Below are 17528 nucleotides of genomic sequence, written 5' to 3' on the forward strand. Positions count from 1 at the left end.
GAGGTGGGGCGGCGGGGAGGAGCGGTGCGGAGGCAGACCCTGCCGCAGTGCGCCGTGGAATAAAATTAAGGAGAAAAAAAGGCGCGTAAAGTTATGTTCTGGTTTTTATACTTTGTGCAGTCAACCAAGGGATAGAACTTTGCATTTTTATAAAGCAGTCTTGCCGTACCAGAAAGCAGGTTATTGCTTCTCTCGCATTTTATGTATTACAATACGACGTTTGGTTTTTGGGTGGCTTTTTTTTAAACGCATATCATAGGCACTCGTAGACATGTGAAGCAAGGAGGCAAAGCTCCACTTCTGTCACGACCGACCCATGAGTTACACGTGGTGCAAGTTACAGAGAAAGGGTTAAGACGTAGGGGCTATACTTAAGTTTTGCATTTGGCATTGCCCAGGCTTTGCAGCAAAATCTTCTCAAGTTCTTATTTTGTCTTCATGTGTTTTTCAATACCAACCCATTTTATATTTTGCGTAGAAAATGTGATTTTCTTGACATGTCATTGCCATATCTTCAATGTTTATTTGCTGTATTATTGAAACTAATAAAAATTAACAAAGTGTCTAAAATATTTAAAATCCTGCCACCATTGGCTCTAATCATCAGGGGAAAAATACTTGTTTCTGAATCCCTGTCTACGGCTGTGGGTTTGAAAATTTGTGGGATGCGTGCTTTATGCCTCCGGGTAGCTCCACCTCCAAGATGAGGCACTGGGCCTCTGTGCCAGCGCTGCCCGGTGTGCGCACTGCGGATTCTTTTTTCTCAGAGGCCGAGCAGCAAAGGTAAAATACGAAGACGTTAACGGTGGTCTAAAATGACGTGTATTGTATGACTAGCCTGTTACAGGAGCAACAGGACATGGAGAAATAAAACCCTCTCTGCCCATGGAAGCAAAGGACCTGGGCACAGCTGGTGTTGCTTGAAACAGTTGTTTGTTGCGATGACTGTTTTAGCGACTTTAATTACTTACAGTTTGTTTTAATTATTATTTGTGCTATAAATTACCTTCCTTTGGCTACAGCAGTTCTGGGAAATTGCTCTGCAGTTTAACAGCAGTGGGTTGGTATCTGCCATGCTAATTCTAGAGTTTAAATTCAAGCAAATGAAAACGCGCAAGCTGAAATGTTCAGGCCGTCCCCGTGAAGATTTTCTATCGCCTTTGCGAGGTGCCCCCTTTCCTGAAACCTGAGGTTCTCTTCCATGCAGACCTGGCTGTGATCCTGTTCCTCATTGTGCGCACCAGTGTGTTACTAAAAATGAAATGCAAGTTAGAAGGGACGTTATGAATAAGAAGCTTAATATTCATACAAAACACAAAGCTGCTTGTTTTTTCATGCTTCCTTGTGCATCACATTTTCAACTCGCTAACTTGCGATGAAATCTGTTGGCACGCCTCCTCATCTGTTGTGAGGGCTCATAGTCTGTCCCCCCACTTTTCCCTTCCTTTGGGCAGCCCTCAAAGCGAGTACGTCCCCACACTCCCTGTGACAGTTGTTTTCCTCCTGTCACCGCGACCTCCCCTCCCCCAGGACGTGGGCCCCTTCCTGCTCCTTCACAGCCTGAAATAAAACCGAGCTCCGCTCCTTTTTTTACCCCTGCCGAGCAAACGGTTGCTACGACATTTGCAAAGCACCTGTTGCTGCGTGGGTTTTCTCCAAGCGACACGTGTGCGCCGCAGAGTGGGTGTCGGAGCTGAACGTGCTGCTGGGAGAAGAGGAAGAGGAGAAAGAGGAAGGGGTTTCAGAGGGGCGCTCACTCTGAAGCGGGCTTGGGGCACGTACCTTGCGTCTTCTGTTCAGCACGTGTGAGGCAGCAATGCTCCCGTCTCCCTGTCACACCTGAAAGTAGACTGGCAGCAGACACCCAGGTCTCACCCCCGGATGGAGCCGGCACACGGCCAGAGCACACATCTGGAGCCACAGCTGGAAGGCGTTCCTGGTTTCAGCAGTTGAACGTGATCATCTGCCTCCGAAACATTAGGTCATGCTCTCGGGCGATGGCGGGGCAGGTGGCTCAGCAGGTTTTCTCTGCCCGTTCCCCCTGGGCACAGCCAGGCTCAGCTGCCCTGAGTGCACTGGCAGCCCTGAAGCCCTTCCACGGCCAAATCACTGGGCCCCATTTACTCTGTAATAAAAGGTTCCTTAACACCTCCCAAATTGTGCAACACCAGATGAAAACTAACTAGGGTGAAAGACCACGGGGTGGAAGAGGTCCCAAACAGAGGGAGAATACACAGCAGTATCTCATGCTTTGTCACGTGAGGGTAATTTTCCATTACTGGGTAAAGTGGAATGAACAACTCCTAAAATACCTAAAGGTCTGACATTTTTAATGGGCTTCAGAATGTCTAAATGTGGTATTTCACAAAACTGCTAATCATATGCTATTACAAACAAGACGATGGATGGAAATATGGTGGAAAGGGGACTTATAACTGTGCCTGTCTATTAGAAGACTGTTCTCATTTCCCTGTGATTTTCTTAAGCTTTAGCAGTTTGGACTGAAGTTTTCTACGCTAGGTGTCTGACCAAGATTTTTAAGTACTAGCCAAAACAGTTTTTCGCTGTTCCTGAGGTAGAGAAAATACATGGCTTTGTCAGCATTAAAATATGCTTAGATGAGATGAAATTTGTACCCTCCTTCATTTTGCTTACAAATCTATAATTGAATTACATTCATAAATTCTGTTTTGAAAGGACATTAAAGTGACAATGGCAGGCAGGAAGGTTAGGAAGTAGGAGAATGAAAATTGTCCTACTTTAATTTTGTTCCTTTCGTATATACGCACCATAGTGCAGCCTGTAATTACATGAGCTATTTTTTCAGCAGAAGGGAAGAATTCAAGTTGAATAGCAGATCAGTTTATTTCCAGAAAAGTAATAGCGAACCTTCTGAGTCCTGTGGCTACCTCCCACAACATCTGTATGACCGACAGCAAAAAGATGCTTCAGTAGAGCTTGAGGATGGAGGACAAGCAGAGCTCTAGGAGCTGCTCACCCATGGGAGGTGATACCAACTCCTCTGAGGTCCAAGCCGTCTGCGGTGGGATGTGGCCAGGTATCGGGAAGCAATATGATCCACGGGTATCCCACACAGGCCAGTCCCTGAAGCATCTGCTGCCTCATTTTATCCTTGGATGAGTGGACTGTAAGCAGACATTCTCCCTACAAACGTCTAACCCGGTGAGAAATGCTAGCTGGCCCTCCTCCAAAACTTACTGCTTCCACAGCTTTGCTAGCAGAGCTGCTGAAGTAAGCACTTAGCAAGTCATTGAGGTGAGTAGCTTAAATACTAGGGTTTTGGTAACTAGGCATTTCACTAAAAGAAGAAGTGAGGATTCATATGCCTCACTCAGCCAACAGATCTGAGGGTCAGCAGCCTTCAACTGGAGGTAGCAATGAGCAGAAAGTGGTGGGTATCTCTTCCACCAGCACAGCTGGGGCCTGGGGAGAACATCTGTCCACAGAAATTACATTGACTGTTCCAGTTCACTGAGATGGTTTTGCCTGGTGCAAAGTAGGGAGCATTCACTTGAACTGTCAGCAAAACTATGGGGATAGTTAACTGCAGAGCAGCACAGCTGGATGTGAGAGAGAACTTCAGCCTAACAATGAAACAATGAAACGTTTTTGAACATGCAATGATATGTTAAGTGGCTAGCACTCTAAAGAGAGAGATCCTGGCTAACAATGGGTGCCCAAAACACATGCACCTTTAGCTATTGAGGCCTTACTCTCCCTGACATCATTTCTCATCGGCAAGACTGGGTTCTGTATTCCTGTTTACAGAACTTCTGAAAGATCCTGGTGCCACATTTGGGTCAGTATTCAAGTAAGTACCAGGGGAAGGCCAAAGAGGAAGTTGGCCATTTACTGCAGAATTTTCCTGGTAAAGGGTAGGGTTCCCCAGTCACAACGTCCTGCCTGCCTGTCTGTCTAATTTTGCTCAGTGGTGGAGAGCCTCTGCTGTAATAATCCAGGGGACAGAAAAGATTTCTAGCCTACCAGTGAGAAACGACTGGGAATGCAACTTGGGAATGCAACTTTCCAGTCTTGCCTACTCAGCCCTGCAGCTTCAGGGTATCCTGTGCTTGCTCTTCTGTTCTTCACGGTCTTTTTTGCATGGGAAGGAACAGGTGCTCTGCTACTCTGAATGTCAAACCAACACTGCTCTGCTTCAAGCTGTAAGGTTTTTTTAGCTTGCAGCCAAGTAAAGCCCCTTGTAAGCATCTCAACTTCACGGCAGATAAGACAATATACTCCAGAACATTCAGCACCAAGACTATATTTTCTGGACATATCTTCATCTGAAGGCTGACAAAACCAAAACTGATCCAGTATGTTGCAGTATGGTTGCCTTCAGGAGAAAAAAAGGCCTCAAAACGTGGCTGCTGACATTCCCTATGACTTTCAAGAAATAATAAAACATGGATTCCTTTAGAGGGTTTGGGGGCAAGATCCATGAAAAAGGATGGCTGCTCTGTATTTCAGCTGTCTCATTTCTGAGTGTCCTGCCACCGAGCGCACACACATCACCGAGTCTGACCTCTCTAGCCCTCTCCACTGAGACTGTTTCCAAGCCAAATGATGCATCTGAAGATTCTCTCTTACTTTGTGAGCGAGTTCCCAGTCACACTGAGTTCTCAAAGGATTCAGGTTTGGAGAGTTCACCAGTGACCAAGAAGACTTATGTCTTATGTAAAATGAAAGTTACCTGGAGCTGAAAATTTGTTCTTACAGGAAAGGAGTCAGCGAGAACTCCCAAGGCAAATTTTCTGTTCTTCTACAATAATTTAGATTTGGTTTTCTGCAGCAGACCCTTGAAAGATTATAGCACAGCATAGCTGAAAGGTACGGTATACTTCCATGATGCAAACGGAAAAGCTTACAACTCATAACCTACTGCCACCAATGAAAACGTTAGTTTTGATTACTGAACTGAAGAAGGAAGGGAGGAGACAAGGAAGCTCCAACTCCCCACCTTCTTCCCAAGAAGCACCCAAGTCCCTCTTTCCTCTGTATCTACATAAAAGCTTAACACCCGTGAAACAATCACAGTTTTCTTGGCTTGTGACCCGTGGCATCAGGGTTTCCTTTTGGAAAAAAATTACCCATCTTCCTGCATTATGGGGCTCTTTTTAGGGACAGTGAGTATGAGACATACGAAAAATAAATCCTCAGCCATGAAAATAACAGAGGAAACAAGCTTTATTTTTATTATTTGAAATTTTTGTGCGTGGTAAAGGTACACATTTGACTCTGGTTTTCCTACATTTCCAAGACAGAGTAATTCTTTTTTAATCGTCGGCTAAAGCATCAAGAATACCGTGGCACACAGGAAGCTAAAACTACACACACACACACAAACACTTTGATGCGCATCTTTCATCCTTGACCTTAAGGAGACAGAGTTTGTATTTAGCCTCACAGGGATTTAACAAAAACCAAAAACAACAACAAAAAAAACAAGTGAGAATAATATTTCATTATGAGTGTCAAGAGAGTGCAAGGCTTACACGTACACAAAACATACAAGATTGACTTACAAAGATGGAATGTGCAAAAACTTTTAAAAAAAAGAAAGAAAAAAGACAGACTCGCTCCTAGAACCGGAGAGCTGCAGCGTATCAACTGGTAGAGATTTCTAACAGGGGCTACTGCCATACACTATGCAGCTTAGGGAACATTCCCATGTCATAAAGCCAAAGCAAAAGTGTCAGGGTTAAGGCTGTGTTGCTCACAAACATCAACTGAAGTGCTGTACATTCAATCAGAAATACCACAACCCGTTAGGAACCTTCCTACTCGGTAGCACAAATACCTTTCGCGCACTCTCCACAAACAGGCCAAAACAATCACTGCTCACAATTCTTGAAGAAAATTTTCAGTGTACATCATGATTTCAGAACTAGCTGTCACCCACAACCAAAAGTCCTTTCTTTATAACAAACAGAACATATTGGGCACTTATAGTTCTCATTATGGCAACACTAGATCCTTAGTTATAAAAAATATTGACATAAAAATCGAAAGCCCTCTAGCTTTTACAGAACAGAAGAGCATTTACTAAGAAATAACTCTCCATCTACATGAGGCAAATGCTTGCCTAAACCATTTTCCTTTTTCAGCTACATTGCTGCTGGTTTAGCCTATGTAAAAATCCCCTACTGTTTATACTGGATTTATCAGAACAGATCCTTTTATTCTATTCACAAAACAATGAAAATACAGTTGGCTAGTTTGTCCTAAAATGCTCCAAATTACACAAGATCTGATAACCTTTTGAGATGACTTTCGAGTTGAAGATTAGTTAAATGAAGCATATACTTTCACCATTCATGCTGTGCTGCTAGTCAATTAGCATTCCAGGGAGGTCAAGGGAACATTTGGTTATACCTGAAATCTGGCAGCAGAATGCCTATAAAGCCTTTAATAAACGCTAACAACTCAGCAAATCAAGTAGTGCAATTTTGACGTTCACTTAATTGGATGAGAAAAAAACCTGCCAGTTTTTTAGAACAGAATTTCTGCTTTGGTTGCTCTTTGTAAGGTTTGTAAGCCAAGCATTTTAGCTAAGTTGGCTTCAGAAGCACACCATAAAAGCCATGTGTTTCTCAGTTTCCCCATGCTAGGCAGATAAGGTCAGACCTTGGAAGGGAATGCCCTGTGCCACTGATTTGAAGTTGTAGTTGGCAGCATTTGCTATCAGAAGGAACTCCAAATGAGTGACATTTTTCAGGTGCAGTAAGTGCTGCTCTGGTGAGAAGGTCTGAAAGCCCAAAAGACTATTCAGTCTTTAGAAAAAAGCCACATCACCCCTAACAGCTGTTAGCTGGGTTGTAAGAGGGTTGTGTGCAGAATTCCGTATTTCATCAGGATGCACTGGGTTGACATAGGTTATATAAAATCCTGGTAAGCAATACGGAGTCAAAGGGACTGAAAAGCTTTTGAAGAAAAGTGTATACATGGAATAGTACAGTCTTAAGTATATGTTTTGATATATAGGTTGGAGTCTGATTTCTGTGCTTCTCAGAGTTCCTGGCAACAGAGGATTTGGCAATGTTTCCTGAGTGGAAAACATGCAAGTTTAGTAAAATGTTATTATAAAAATCCAAATTTGGAACTAGATTTGATTAATATTATCCCTAACTGACAGCAACAGCCCATTTCTCATTTTCTTTTTAAATTTTTATCTCAAAGAACCTGTGCAACCTCTCATCTTTGCTAATAAATACAGTTAAAATGCTACGTACCTTTTCTTCATTGATAAATTCACTGTTTAAGGGCATTCTAATGTCAGAAATTGTTTGTTTGCCAGAAGGTTGCTTATAAGGACACTTAGAAGGAAATTACTTGATCATCAGAAAATTTGATCTACAACTTTGTTAAATTTTGATAGGACAGTTTATTGTGTAATGACTGAGATACCATCTTCAGAATTTTAGGACAAACTCAGTTCAAGCAGAGGATATTTTGTTCTCTTGATAATAACAAACTTGAGTTTTAACATTTCAAAAATGTTACCACCAGTTTATTAGCTGCATTATATAGTCCAAACCTTAAGCCTTATACACAAAATATTTATTCCAATGAAATAAGGAAACTTATCTTTGCACAAGAATTTGTAAATTGGCTCTATGTGCAAAAAAATAAACAAGGGAAAGAAGAGGAAATATCTTTAAGAAACAGTAATTAAAAAACAGACAAACTCCACATTTAAGAACCTTGGGGGTCTGCATTTTTACAAGTGAAATGCATCTTTACAAAAAAACCATTAGTTTTTCTTAAATTCATTGAAACAACAACCTTAACCCTTTAGAAATAAGACAAATACTTATAACGAGTAATTTAACACAGATTTCTTTCCATTTTGCAAACATGCTTAAAATACTCCCTTGTTCCTGACCCAATACCCTTTTGTTTCAAGGCCCTAAAAATGAGAAAAGAAAGACAGTACTTCCCAGGCTATTGTAGGTATTGGCAGCAAGCTCACCAGCTCCTCAAAGGAGGTTTAAGAGTGAGCACCACTCTATCTATATTAGGCTACAGTAGCAATTCATCCTTTGAGCACTGGATTTAGAAATAAGAATAAAGCCAATACTACTTTAAAAAGGACAAGTTCACACTTAAAAAAAACATTAAAAACAGAACCAAGTCATGTGATTGTAAGCATTTCCAATTAAATTAATACTTCAACAAAGAACAGAGTAGAGAGATCCGGCAGGAAGAAGGAGGGACATTTTTCAAAGTACTGCCATTGTCAAATGGCATACCTATGTTCCAGTTTGCTGAAATAACCTACATTTGCTTTTTTTTTATTTTTTGTGTCAATCAGTCATACATACATACATACAAACAAATCGGAACAACTCTCACAGTCCTTATTTTGTCCTCTAACAAAATTCCCTTTGATGAAGGACTTCAGGAATTGGTTCAAATTCATTCTTATTTGTAATGTATTTTTTCTCATGTAAAAACAAATAGCTTTGGTAACCCTTGGCTTTCCTATACAACCTCTGTTTACCACAGTTCCTTTGGTTGTATAATGTAGGTCCTCCATAGGGGTACCTCTCTGGCTTTCTGTCCTGTGTGATGCTGCATTTTATTTTATTGGTTAATACAATGAGTTGCCTTAAGGAAACATGGCAATGAACACATATGAAAGAGTGGCACACATGAGGTTAATTGAGTTGACATTGTAATAACCCTGATCCTAATGAACTAGTTTGGTGTCAAAAGGTCTGTCGTTATACAGAAATTCAGCTCTCGCTAATGTATCACTACAATTAAGTTTTTCCAGAGCTTTAGAAATGTCAGGTCTCTGCAAAGTCCTTCCAGCACATTAAGCAAGAGGAGGAGTGAAAAACAAGCACATGAAACAATCCTTCATTAATCCCACATGAGTAGGGACTTTGCATTGATTCTCATAGTGCTAAACGTTGAGCTGTGTTAGGTCTGATGGTTAGAGCTATACGGATTTTGTGAGACAACCTTATACTAAAAGGACCTACTTTTTATAGATAGTAAGACTGAAGAATGTTAAAAGTGTAATACCTACCATGATAATGAGATCTAGAAGATTCCCAGGATCACCTCTGGGTTAAATAATGCATAACAATGATACTTCTTCAAATTTGGAAGCTCTGAGCAGGAGCTACCCTTCGCAGTCTTCAAAAAGCTTTGGGGACTTTTCCCAAATTTTTCTCATTTTTGCCTGATTAGATAATTCCAGTTCCATAAGTTGCAGTTTGCATTTAATATCACATTGTCTTTATGAATTCAGTTAAAGAGGATTTTGTGTATTAACCCTTACAACAAAAAGTTCAGTGAGAAACGTAAGAGGTGCAAGTCCTATGTAAACAAGGTAAGTTTGGAAATTAACACGAGAAGTCCATAAGAGACTCCTTCATTATTAAAAATGAACTCAAAGTAGGAGATATCCTGCACTGGATCTCTAGGACCAGTCTTTTCTTGAGTGTGGACGATTATCCAGCTCCAGAGCTCATTGCTACTGTAAGTATCGATAGACCTTGAAGCAGTGATTTCCAGAGTCTGCAACTACAACATGGCCATCTGAAGTAAGGGCCAGACCTTGGGGACCATAAAGTGGGTCAGCAGAGGTGTTAATGTAGGATAAAAATGATCCACTTCCATCAAAAACCTTTGAGGGTGAGAAAGCACAGAATAAATGTTATGAATAAAAAAGAAAAATAGCGGACACAAATCTGCTCTTAATTATCCCATTATACTTCTCATTTCTGAAACAGTTGACGTAAACTAGAATAAACAAGGGCAGAATCTGATCTGTTATTCTCATAATACACAAGTTTATAGACAAATGTATTTTCTTATTAAAAAGAACTAATTAAAGCTCCCAGGATCTTTGGCAAGAATTAAACATGCAATGAAATAATAAAAAGAGCACCTCGGCTGTTCGTTGTTCTAAAAATAGCCAACTACAATAAATCAAACTCAATCAGGAACTCAACCAACACCTTGTTTTCCTAACAAATATTAACTGTTGTGGCTAGCATGACTTTTAGGCTCCCACACAGAGAAAACCAGGAATTTGTTTACAGTGTTGACAGTGCTTCCTGAGAACAACTCATAAGCAGCTCCCTCATTTTTATATTCAGTGAAAATAATGCATATCCTTAGTTATTTATTAGATATTCTTTGGCAAATAAGAAGACTTTGTGATTAGCACTTGAAAGATAAAAAGAGTACAACTCTCATAACATAAAAGCAGAATATTTTCTCAACATTTAAAAAAGATGAGAAAAATCTGCTCCATTTGCCTTAGGGTCTATACAGATCATTTGCTTTCTCATATTTTCCACCATGTCTCCAATCTTCTGTTATGGTGATTATAAATTATTATCATCTCAGCAATGCTTGTAAGTCTCGTAAGTCATCAAATAGCTTTTGGGGAACTACTTGGAGACAAGAGCCTTGGTCACAGAAACCATCAGAGTTGCTAGCAGTCACACTGGAAAGTTCATGGTCTGACACCACCACTTCTAAAAGTAGACAGGCCAGCAATGAGGCATATAAAAGGCTGTGTTAGAAACCACATCACTTCTAATGCTGCTATCCTGTTTCTTGGGAAGTCTGAAGAATTCAGTGGCCAGAGTTATCAATCCATTAGTTTTCCTAATCAAGCACCTTTGAAATACACAAATCCCTACCTGTATTCGGCTGTTTCCCCAGTCTGCTACGATAATATTTCCGTTAGAATCTACAGCTACTCCAGTTGGTGCATTAAATTGTCCATTTCCTTCTCCATTTGATCCAAACTTCAGTATGAATTCTCCCTCCTGGTTAAATACCTGTATGGGTTAAAACAAAAGCCTGAATATTGCATCATATCAAATATTAGTCATCTACTACTATCAGTTCACCTGTTAACAAAACTGGGAATTGAAGAGTTCCCAGGAACACACACACCCCTACGCACACACACACACACACACACTGAAGATGGGAGAAAAGGTGCCCATCTCTCCCTCCAGCTCCATTACACCATACAGTATTTCCCTTCTCACTTAAGATCAGATTCATCTCAGACACAGAGGTGGAGGGCCCCAGGAACCCTTCTGCAGCTTGGGCATCTTGAATTAAGAAGAGCTGAGTGCAGATATGGCACTGGGAGTCAGTCGTACAGAAACACAACTGAGCAGATGCACTCTTCTCTGACTTTCATAATCTAACACATATTGAGAATCACAGCATGCTGGTCTCTGTATAGACAGTTCAGCAACTGAATTCTCTGGTGGTGAGTAACACGCTTAGACAGCAGAAAGATGGAACCAATCAATGACTATTCTGTCAGTGACCTGGATGCGCCAATGGGACCAAGTGAGATACAGGATGTGTCATTTACATAGTACCATAGCCATCTCTATTTATTTTGGTCCATCTTGGACCCAGGTCCAGCTGTGCCACAAGGTCCAACAGCATTCTTAGAGACCAGCTGTGGGTTGCACAAGAAAATGCAAAGACCTGACAAATGCCAAGTGCACAATGAAGTGCTAAGAAGCTGGAAGATGAGAGGAAATCATCCTATTCTTGAACACCCACAGTGAACAGAGAAAAAGCATTTGGGGGAGGAAATTAATGAAGTACCAGGTTGGTGCCTCAGATGATGAAAGAAAGTAGAAAAAAGTCAACTAATAAGAAAAAAAATCAGGCAAAGATGTATTGCTCTCTCCCTGGGTTAAAATGGGGATGGTGAGTGACCGAATGAGAGAGAAGCCTACATTGAGTAGGATTTTCCATAGAAGATGCCTGAAGGAAGCAACACGCTTGAAGGTTAATGGGGGAGAGAGGATAATGTTGCTGAGTGAGGATGTTTAATTCAAGAAGGTGGCAGATGGCAGGAAGAGGCTTTGGGACCCATAAGAGTGAAATTTATTTGTTTGTTTATAAATTTATTTATTATTTAAAACAAAATTTACTCTCTGCTCTTTCCCCACCATCTAACAAAAGATAACAGCATCATCCAGATTATAAATTACTTTCCAAAGTGTCAACAATTATCTGTACTGATTTAGAGAACACTACAAAAAAAAGAATCTTTTCCAGTTAGTACCAAATTGTAACAAATAACATTTTTATCCCATTGAGTCACACCAAAGACAGACGGGAACACTCTGTTCTCATTAGGAATGCAGTAATTATAAATTCACTAAGATGCCACACTTCTTACATCTCTTCACTTGCTTTTTTTCGTTTTAGTTTGCCCTTGTTGTTAACTCTCTCCAGGCATTCTTGTTACCACAGCAAGCCCTGCTGGTGGAGGGGTAATTTATGGAGTCATAGGCCTCCTGCTGCTAAACCACATAAACAATCTGCTTTAGGGCTCCTGCAGCAGTCTTGGTTGCTTTGTTGTAATCCAAACCACATGAGTTGCTTCTTCCTCTCTAATTCCAAAAGGATACAAAAGCAAGGTCACTATTCAAAAGCTAGATGATTCAACACCACTCAGGACATGAGGGTGTCTATGCTCAGACAGTGATTTCCTATTTCAGGTGAATATATAAGATTTATCATTTCAGTTATGAACACTGAAGAACTGGACTGAGGGTTTATCTTTGTGTTCAATCAGAACAGGCAGCCATTAGGTGAAATCCCAGGGATTTCACGGGTGCGTGGGACTGGTGCACATGGCCTAAGAACCTGTGTAGGACAGCATTCTGCTGCCTGTGTCCTCCTGCTGCTGCTGCTGCATATTGAGGGAGGGAAAAAGAGCACAGAAAGTGACTGATAGGGAATGTCACAGCCTGAAAACAAACATGCACAGGTGAGTAATTTCTGAAATGGCCTGTAGCTCCTTCGTATACATTTTCTACCACATGACATCCCAACATGTATCCTTGTTTTGGTTTATTATTGGGACAAACAAATATACCACCCTATCTTACCATAACTGTTTAACAGGCTGTAAGTCAGGACTTCCCATGGGTGTAAGGACTGGTGGCCACTTCTGCCCAGTGCAGGAGGTACTGGATGAAAACTGATGGTCTGTGTTACACAGTTGTTAAGAATATCGGGTTGTAAATGGATCCAGTAATCTTAAAGCTTATAGGTATGGAATTAAAGATTGTCAGGTACTTTTACTTTGTTATAATTTTTTTCAACTAGAAATGTAGGAAGCTTTTACTGGGAAATTCAAAAAGCAGTTACCAGACTTACTTAAGATAGGAAAGAACATAGGGTAAATAACAGGTGTGGCAGAGAGCGAATAAAAACAACTAAGTTGATATTATTTATCTCAGGTACAACTTATATTTAAGCAATTGAATTAGAGAACATTATAGTGGTACCGGACTATATCTCCATTAAGCAATGCACTGCAAGCAAAGGTCTCTGAATGTGCAGTCCTTATATCAGACCTCATACATACAGAGTGTGATCTCTTTGTTTTTAACAACACTTTATTTTCCCCAAGAAAGTGCAATGATAAAATAAAAAGCTTCCCAAGTTGCCATTAATTGACAGTACCTTGACAGAATGGTTATGAAAATCTGTAACGATAATTTCATTGTTGCTGTTTACAGCTGCAAAATGAGGACCTGCAACGCAGAGGAAGAAAAAAAAATAAAAATAATAATACCACTAAATCAAAAAGTTTGCTTAAATCAAAAAAATTATTCAGCCTGCCAGAATATTATACTTGGCTTCTGAGCAATAATAGTCAATTTGGGAATATAAATTTCAAATTAAGAGTAATTTCATTTCATGTTTTAAAAAGCTCAGCATGCCTTTTTGAAACACAAATATTTTCTTTTTCAACCATTTGTCAGCTAGTGTTATCAGTAAGCATTGTTCATTCCTTCCTCTCTCATATACAGATGACCATGTAGATATTTATGTGCTTATTAACAAGAGAAAACATATAGTGCTTAGGCATAAAGTTGTGTATAAACCAAAAATAGTTCTCAAAAATGTTCATGTAAAGTCTTAATTGAAATCTTCTATGCTTTGTGTGCTCACTTCTTGCAGGCATTTGAGCAAACAAGTTTTAGGATAAACACAAAAGTTACTTAGAAGAACACTGTCAGGGAAAAAAAGTGCATTTTTTGTTTTACTTTGTGTATTGAACTATGTGCGCAAACTTGAAAAAAAACCCACATGGTAGCTTGAAAACCAGTAAGTACCTGAATCAAAATACTTGTTGCCTTTTTGACTTATTAAACAGATCAGAACTCAGTTTCAATTTTCACAGTAAATCAGTGTAAACTATAAAAAGGGTGAAAACCTTTACACTGAAAACATTCTAGTAATCACAATTCACCTATTTTATGTAGCCTACCACCAGGAAGAGGCGATACATTTCTCAAATGCACTCTTACGGAGTATTTGCACACTGATTTTCAGGAGGTTTTCGTACAAATTTTAAAATGAAAGAAATTGGACATACCCAGAAAATTTTGGTGACACTTAGCTGTGTTAGAGCCAAAGCTCTCATAAATTATATATATGGCACTTGTGCCACAAGACATTGCAAGAGATCTCAAGTAAGATAAAAGCAGTTATACCATTGATGCTATTTCTCTCTTGTGCTGTGAACCAGTCGGAACATCAGACCAATCTAGAACTACTTACTCAGAGTGACCCAACACCTGCAAAATGACCTGCATATGTAATTTGGCACCTTCATTTCAAATTTTGAAAGAACAGCTATTCACTCAAAATATATTAGGTTTTTTTTTTAAACTTAATTGCATGTTCTAATTGAAAGACACCATGTGCAAGCAGTCAGTTGAACGTAAGTGGCAATTTCCCCAAACTGGCATTTTCTGTTTGCATAACTGTGTCTTCCCAATCTCAATCTTAACACTATCCCATTACACTCATTTTCTAAAGAGAAGATACCACTTAGGGCATTGGTTAATGTGTATCTGATCATTGGAAACACAAAGCATGGTGTTTGAGGTGATTATCATGAACAGCTGAGTGTGGGCATTACAAAGCATTCATAAAATGCTAGTTAAGATCAGTCTTTCTTGGGTCACTGATCTGAAATGCTTCCAGGCACAGAGAGGTAGATAAAACAATCTGGTTACAGCTACATTTGCAGAACAGATGTTGCACTCTTCCTGACCAATTAAACAAATGGTGAAGTGAATAGGAGCTGTATGTTCAGTAGAGCGTTTCCACCCCAGGAAAAATGAGTAGGACATAGCGTCTTCAACATGCTCAAACATCATGCAAATGTGAGCAGAAGAGGCAAGAAAAGGCGATTTACATATTACCATCAAGTGTACCTGCAAACTGCTTGTCACCATTTCCTCGACTACCGAACCTGGTGACTATTTTCCCGTTCGGCTGGAAGATGAAAACACAGCATGCTTTATTGTCCACTACAATGATGTGTCCATTACGATCCACAGAAACACCTTTAGGGCCCATGAGCTTTCCAGACCCAATTTTGGCCTAAAAGGGAAAACACAAAACAGGAAAATACGTTAGCATGATAGAAATAAGTTAGTACAGTTCAAAAATTGTATTACAGGCACACAGCAGGACGGAGAGACATTTTTGTCATCAAAAGTTTCCCAGAGGGAAGTGATTGTTATCAGCTCTTATTGTGTACTTCATAATTTTTTCTTCAGCTGAAAATAAAGACTGTTTTCTGCATGTCCTTTCTAGAGTGGAGAATCTGCCACCTCAGCAACTGTGTCCAAATATACAATTCATGAGAAATACAATCATCGCATTTGTATGTCTTGATAAACTACAGCATCTGTCAGAACCCACCACAAATAGCTGTATAGCCAGCACTGGTGTACCAGTAGGACAGGCAGACAGGCATAAAGGACTTCAGCCTCGTACTGCATACTATTCCTGCATCCAACAACCACCTGGTTATGGACGGGGAAACATTCCTTTACCACTGCCTGCTACATATCAAAGCAGTCAGAGCTCACTCTTGGAGCATCAGAGCTGAGTGGAATGTAGGCTATGATGTCCTCTGTTGCCCTTCTTGGGTGAATGAGACACCACGCAGCTTCTGAGTGCTCTTGGAAAGAATTTGAGCAGACCTAAAGCTCAGGCTAACCTCTGTATCTTCCACCAGATCCACATGAGATTGCTTCACTTGCTGCTTAGACACATGAAGTGTCAGCTGAAATCTGCAAAGGAGATAGGATCGTGCTGCCAAACAGCAAATAAAATAATCTTTGAAACACTAAACAAATCAAAGCTTGCTCCTGTCTTAGGTAAATAAAATTATTTCCATCATTTTAAATAGGCCTTGTGACTACCAAAAACATCTGCCAGCATAATCAGCAACAGCAGGGGAACTGTATACAATATTCCATATTGTATCAATGGAAAAACCTTCAGTGGAGATGAGGTGGATCTCACACACAGTGAATTATTTGGAAAGACTAGAGAGCTGTCAAAATAGATCAGAAAATGTTACAGGCATTGTTTAGTAGGATCAAAAAGAAGGGGATCTAAGAAGGGGATCTAAGCAACAGCATCCCATCCAGCCCAGAGCAAGCAGAAATTGAGGCAAAGCCTTCAAAGAACCCATGAGCTACTTGCGCATATACCCAAGAAGATTCTAGGATCACCTCACAACCCATTTCGCATTTTTCACCACCCTGCTCTTTTTTCAGGCAGAGATTCTAGAAACTGGTTTAATCTACATAAAATCAGTTGAGTTTGGACCTTTCAGTTAAAAAAAAGCTATAAAAATACCACCTAATTGGTGGTACGTTTGGAATGCAGCAACTTCCTTTCTGTTTGTTTTTTGGGTTTTGTGTTTTGTTTTGTTTTCTTTTCTTTTCTTTTAAATGATGGACAGAGTTGGAAGCAGTTATCCAGGTTGCTTCTGAAAGTCTGGTCTCCTGCCAGCCTCTTTACTGTGCTGGACAGGCAATCCACTAAACAGGCTGTGTTGAAATTACGGATCCCAGAACTTTCAGATCCTGTAGTAATTTGTGAGATAGACATCCTACAAACTGAAGTCCACCTCTTTGGCGGAGAACATAATTTTCTGTTTCCATAGAAATTTAATGAAATAGGTACTAAGATATTCATCTTTATGAAACAAGACCATTTTTTCACCTCACTGCCTTTGCAGGGTGGGACAGATCAGCACCTAGAACAAGCAATGCTTGACTTCTCTGCCCTTTCCCCTCCCTCTTGCAAGTGGTGAGGAGTAGCTGAAGCTCTGTTAGTCTGTGACTAATTATCAAGGTGGGACAGATTACAGGGCATGGAGAAGATCCATTACCTAACTCATTTCTCTCAATTCCCTAATGTTTTCAAAGCAAACAACCACGTTAGTATCTGAAGGAGCTCAACTATCCTTAGTAAGCCCCATGCTCCTGTTCCACAGAACACTCACATGGGTGGGGATGCAGGAAAAATAGGACCCATCCCAAAATAAAGCCATCTAGGTTCTCTGAGGCTGTCTGGTACAAAGTCACCACTACACAACCTCTTTCAGTCTCAAAATAAAGAAAACTCCAGGAAGTAAATCTTGCAGATTCAAGACTATGCTTAGCCAACAT

General features: G+C 40.3%; 1 protein-coding gene across 10 annotated transcripts in view; it reads right to left on the bottom strand.

Moving 5' to 3' along the window:
* Positions 1-5196: 5196 nt before the first annotated feature.
* The window catches only part of TRIM2 (tripartite motif containing 2), a 97262-nt gene continuing 84930 nt past the window's right edge, over positions 5197-17528 (bottom strand). For 9 of the 10 annotated variants that reach the window (XM_072861438.1, XM_072861440.1, XM_072861432.1 and 6 more), the window contains 4 exons: positions 15258-15438; positions 13504-13574; positions 10689-10829; positions 5197-9661 (listed from right to left, as the gene is read on the bottom strand). In XM_072861438.1, the coding sequence (XP_072717539.1) occupies positions 9509-9661; positions 10689-10829; positions 13504-13574; positions 15258-15438 (546 nt within the window). In that variant the 3' untranslated portion in view covers positions 5197-9508. The remainder of the gene's footprint in view (positions 9662-10688; positions 10830-13503; positions 13575-15257; positions 15439-17528) is intronic. The other variant, XM_072861441.1, reaches the window with a different exon arrangement.

The sequence above is a fragment of the Ciconia boyciana genome, chromosome 5 (genome assembly GCF_034638445.1).
Source record: "Ciconia boyciana chromosome 5, ASM3463844v1, whole genome shotgun sequence".
Taxonomy (NCBI): Eukaryota; Metazoa; Chordata; class Aves; order Ciconiiformes; family Ciconiidae; genus Ciconia; species Ciconia boyciana.